Source organism: Bison bison, unplaced genomic scaffold, assembly GCF_000754665.1.
Source record: "Bison bison bison isolate TAMUID 2011002044 unplaced genomic scaffold, Bison_UMD1.0 scf7180017845579, whole genome shotgun sequence".
In the NCBI taxonomy this organism is placed as follows: Eukaryota; Metazoa; Chordata; class Mammalia; order Artiodactyla; family Bovidae; genus Bison; species Bison bison.
In genome coordinates, this window is record NW_011476152.1 from 49,649 (window position 1) to 54,632 (window position 4,984).

The window sequence follows — 4,984 nt, forward strand, 5'->3', positions numbered from 1 at the left end:
GCAACAGCAGGGCCTGTGCTTGGGCGGGCATGTTGAGCACTGTACCCCTGCAGCCCCGCCAGGGAGGAGGCCTGGCTTTATGTGCGCTGACCTGCTCCCAGAGTTAGTGGAAAAGAGGAACCAGGGGCAGGAGGAACTAGGAGGGCGAAGGGCAGTGTGGGAGAGGAGGAGTGGGGGGAGGGGAGGGTACTGTGCTGGTCTCTTCAGCTCCAAACTCTCCTGGCCACCTCTGTCCCTGAGCTTCCTCCTCTCCTCTCCCCTCCCTACTTCCTGCATCACTCTTGTGAGGTCCTATTGTGTTTGTCACCATATCCCCAGCACCCCAGGCCCTGCCCAGCAGCCCATGGGCACTCATTCAATGCACCTTGGACAAGTTCTTACTGAGGGGGAAATGGAGCCTGGCAGTTGGAAGCAAGATAGAACTTCCTCACTGTGTGACCTTGAGCAAGTCACTTGAACCTCTCTGAGCCTGTTTCCCCACCTATAAAAAGCATGCCCTCTACCACAATGACAGGGCCAACCCCACGGGGGTGCTGAACATTAGTGAAGTGAGCACGGTGTGCTCAACGTGCCCTGCCTCATGGGGTGGAGCGGGCATCGAGGTAATTGCTTCATCCTCCATCCTGCCTTCACCACCACCCTCCTCTTTCCTGAAAGTGAGATTCTTCATGGTCAGCAATGTGGAGGGGAGGTCAGCACAAAGGAAGTGAGAAGGGGAAGTGGCAAGAGTGCGGGGAGAATTCAGGACTGAACTGGTGCTATCCACTGCCCCACGGGCAGCTGGGGGTACCTTCAGGTCCCAAGGAGGGGGTGGTTGGCTTGGCCACGTTCCATCGACTATCTTGGATAGGTAATAACTGCCCCCCTCCCCATCCCATACACAGCCAACATCATAAGGCATTTTGAGCAGATCTGGAGTTAAGGTATTTAAAAGTCCTTAGTTTAGTGCCTGGCATACAGCAGGTGCTGTTTGTTAAATACATTGATTAAACATTTATTGAGCAACTACTGGGTGCCAAGTGCTGTTCTGGACATTGGATGGAGCAGACAATAAGAAGCCCCAAATGCTAGCCCTCAAAGGACTTTTGTTCTAAGAGAGGGAGACAAGGTCACCTCCCTCACAAAAGGGTATCTGTCACTCTCTAGCCCAGAGGCTCTCAAATCTAAGTATGCATCAGAATCATCTGGAAGGTTCGTTAAGTCCAGATTGCCAGGCCACCCCAGTTTCTGATCCTATAGATTTGAGGTGGGGCTCAAGAAGGTGAATTTCTAATAAGCCCCATCTGACACTGATGTTGCTGTTCGAGGACCACACTTTAAGAGCCATCATTCTAGTTCCTGACCCTTTTCTCTGTGGGTCTCATGTAGGAAAACTGTTCGTTGTAGTCCTTATTTTACTGTTAATAATTAATTCCAATTCAGCCTAAGCTCCACAGAGCCCTTTTTTTTAAAATAAGCCTAATGAGTGAAACTCCAGAGCCTGCTTTAAAAACAGAAATCTTTTTAATTAACAAAAAGGAGTGTAAGAAAGTTAGGAAGGCAATGTCTCATTTCCTCTACATCCATTTAGGAGCACTATTCTGCAAATTAAAACAAGGTTGAATGATTTGATTCGGTCAGGTGTGTTAAAACAGAGCTTTCTCAAGAATACTGGTCTTACTTTATGGGTGATAAGGCATGTTGACAATTCATATCCGTTACAGATGTACTGTTTTCTGATAACATAAGCCTGTCTTTGAACAAAGCGGTCTTGTTAAGTTTCCAGGACTTCAGTGCTGTTATCCTATGAAAACAAACTCCTCAAGAAACCTGTAATTCTGGTTGGTTGCTTTATCTAATCATCTTTTGCCCTGGTAATGATGTTATAATCGATACTTCATTTATTCCTAAACTCTGTACCTACTTACTGGTTCCCCTGGGAAGAGGACTGTCGCTACTTTCATCTTCTCCCACACGTTTAGGCAATAAAATGACTGCAGATTTCTTATTTAAACAAAGACTGAGAGTCTTATCTCATGTAATCATTGCAACACCACCACGATGCGTTTGTTGCTTGTCTGTTGTCTCCACTACAATGCCAGCTCCACAAAGGTGGGATTTGTGTCTGGTTTGTTAACTGCTGTATCTGCAGGGCCTGGATGGGCACCAGCAAACAGTAAGTGCTCAATCAACATCTGCTGAATGAGTAAGTAAATGCAACAAACAGTGCTTTCAAGATTCTGAAAAGTGCTTAGAGGAATAATCTGGATTGGAGGTGAAAATGTGATCATCATGGCGGGGAGCAGCAGTGTTTCAAGTGCTGGAACTGGACCAAACAATCTGGAGAGGGCTTGGCTTGTGAGAAGAGAGAAGGGAAGCCCAGGCTAAGCCCTGAGAAACTCCAGCATTTCACCTTGTGGAGAACTGGGAGAAGCCAACCCAAGGGCCCAAGGAGGAAGAAGACAGACAGAAGAGAGCTTTCCCCTAAGCCTGGCACAATCCATCCACCAGCTCTCACCCACTAATTCAGTTTCAGTCATTCTCTCTTGAGATCTCTCTTCTTTTTTACATATTTATACACACACTTCAGAATTTACAGCTTCTACCACAGCCACATACAAACAAGATCACATACATACTTGAACACACAGCCTTTCTCAGCCACTCTTTCAGGGAGTCATTTGCTGTCATTGACATCAGCCTGACTGTGGTCTTCTTTCAAGAACAGTTTCCCACACAGTCACGTCATCTAGCCTGTGTCCTTCAGCCAAGGCCACAATGACTCTCACCGGTCAGTTTTGCACATATACACAGTCATGCGTTTTGATGTTTCAACTGCTCATTCGGGCCATCATTTTCTCATATACACAAATGTTTGGTGATTTATAGCCACCGCTAGTTCCTCCGGAAGTTCCCTGCACACACATGGTCACTCTCTCTCCCACCTCTCCATACTCATGCCCATTTCACACACCTAGAGTGCCTGACTAGGCTGAATTTTATTCATGCACAATCAGTGTCTCAGACACTGTCTTAGTCACCTAGTCTCACATTTCTTTGCAAGCAGCTTCCAACATGCCCAGTCTTTGTTCTATAGTCTTTAAAGTCTCTTTTAGAGTTTTTCACAGACCCTCAGCCTGTCAGACATTCTGTCACAGGTACAGTGTCACAGTCACTTGCCCTCATTCACCCTCTGACATCCTGTAGTCACTAATTCACAACTGTTACTAGGCTGTCTGCAAGTCTCACACACACAGTCTCTCACAGCTCATCTTAGTTGTTTACACCATCCAGCCAGAGTATCCTGTACACTCAAACACAAGTAGAGCCTCCCAGATTTCTTGCACAAACTGATCGCATAGTCTCTCAGTGTCTCATTTGCTCAGCTTCATCTTCTCAGTTTTTCACCAGCATGTTTTCTCTGGTTTACTGTCTCTCATGAAATGTTTCACTCTCACACACTGCTCAGTCATCAGTTTTCTCTCACGTGGCACTTACTTCCTTCTTTTTACTCCTCGCCTCTCACTCACAGTGAAGTGGTCTCTAGCACACTTCCACTCACTCTGTCTCACCATCATCTTCTCTTATACTTCCATGGTCCCTGAACCTGTTGGCTAGATTGGAGTACTAACTGCATCCATCTGCCACTAGGCTCAGGAACACGAACACACACACACACACACACACACACACACACAAATTACAGCCTCTCATGCTCTCCCAGCTGCAGCCACTTCTTCTGTTTCTCATGCAGTCTTTGCTAGTTTAATCTCGCAGAAAGTTTTCATACATACAATCACGCATTCTGGTATCTTAAATCTCAGGCACCCATCTGGCCTCACAGCTATTTTCTCTCATACAATCAACCTCTCACACATACGCTCTCATTATTTTAGTTGATCCAACAGCCTTGCATGAACGGTTTCACACACAACCCATCTCCTAAACACTGAGTCACCTGCTTACTTATAATGAAGTTTCTCACGTATGCACTGTCCCTGACAATCTCCACTGCACTTTCATGCCTATACAGGCTCTCACATGTTGTTTTGGTTACTCTCTCTTGCTCACCGTCAGCTTGTCCAACAGTGACTGATGTGCAATCCCCACTTCCTTCTCATAAACACTGTTTCACACAAAGCACCAGTTTCTGGCATACTATCTTAATCACTCATTCAGTTTTTGTATTTTTTTTGCCACCCAGCCACAATTTCTCACATAGACACAACGTCAAGTTTGTGGTTACAACTTCCACTCTCTCAATACATGGCTTCACAAATGTACACGTGCAATCACAGCTTGCCAGAGTTTTCTCTTTTTCTCATACCTGGTTACCAATCTGCAGTCTTTACTCTTTCTGACACGCACCATTATGCTCTCTCCCCCATGATCAATCTCACACCCTTATGGCCTTTCACACAGAGTCGTGCCTTTGCACACAGTTATTCCCAACAGCTTCAGGGAAAAAAATGCTACCAGCCTCCAGCATCACCTTTAAAAATATATATTTACAGGAACAATTCCCCATTCTCTGGGACTCTTAGAAAAAAAATTCATTTGGGAGGAAGTAAAACAAACAGTGGAGACAGGTGTAGCACCGTCCCCCAAATCACCAAGACCCAGGTCATAGGCCTGGGCTGGGACGGTGTTGATGGGAGGTGAACCCAGGAGTCCTCTGAACCCACCCTCCTCCAGCCTGGAATTCAGATTGAGCAGGCTTTATGTCCCTTGTTCCTCCCTCCCAACTCCAGGGACACATAAAGGGTCCTTTGTACCCGCCCGCAGGAAAATTGGGGGGCTGGGAGGGAGTTGAAAATACACATTTGGTATCAAAAATAAACACTTGGGGGTGGCAGGGAGATCCCCCAAATCCCTTCCTTCCCACCCACCCCATCTCAGATATAGGAAGAGATACCTCCCTCTCCCTTATTGAAAAGCCCTGTTTAAAAATAGATTATACTATCAAAATGGAAGGGGGTGGGGGACAGGGAGACCTGGAGTACTG

The 4,984-nt window shown here is 46.4% G+C and overlaps 1 protein-coding gene across 1 annotated transcript in view; it reads right to left on the reverse strand.

Annotated features, from left to right (window-relative positions):
• Positions 1-124, reverse strand: part of CFP (complement factor properdin) — a 5,888-nt gene extending 5,764 nt beyond the window's left edge. Inside the window, exon 1 of the mRNA XM_010835848.1 lies at positions 7-124. Within this exon, the coding sequence (XP_010834150.1) occupies positions 7-31 (25 nt within the window). The 5' untranslated portion in view covers positions 32-124. The remainder of the gene's footprint in view (positions 1-6) is intronic.
• Between the last annotated feature and the right edge of the window lie 4,860 nt (positions 125-4,984).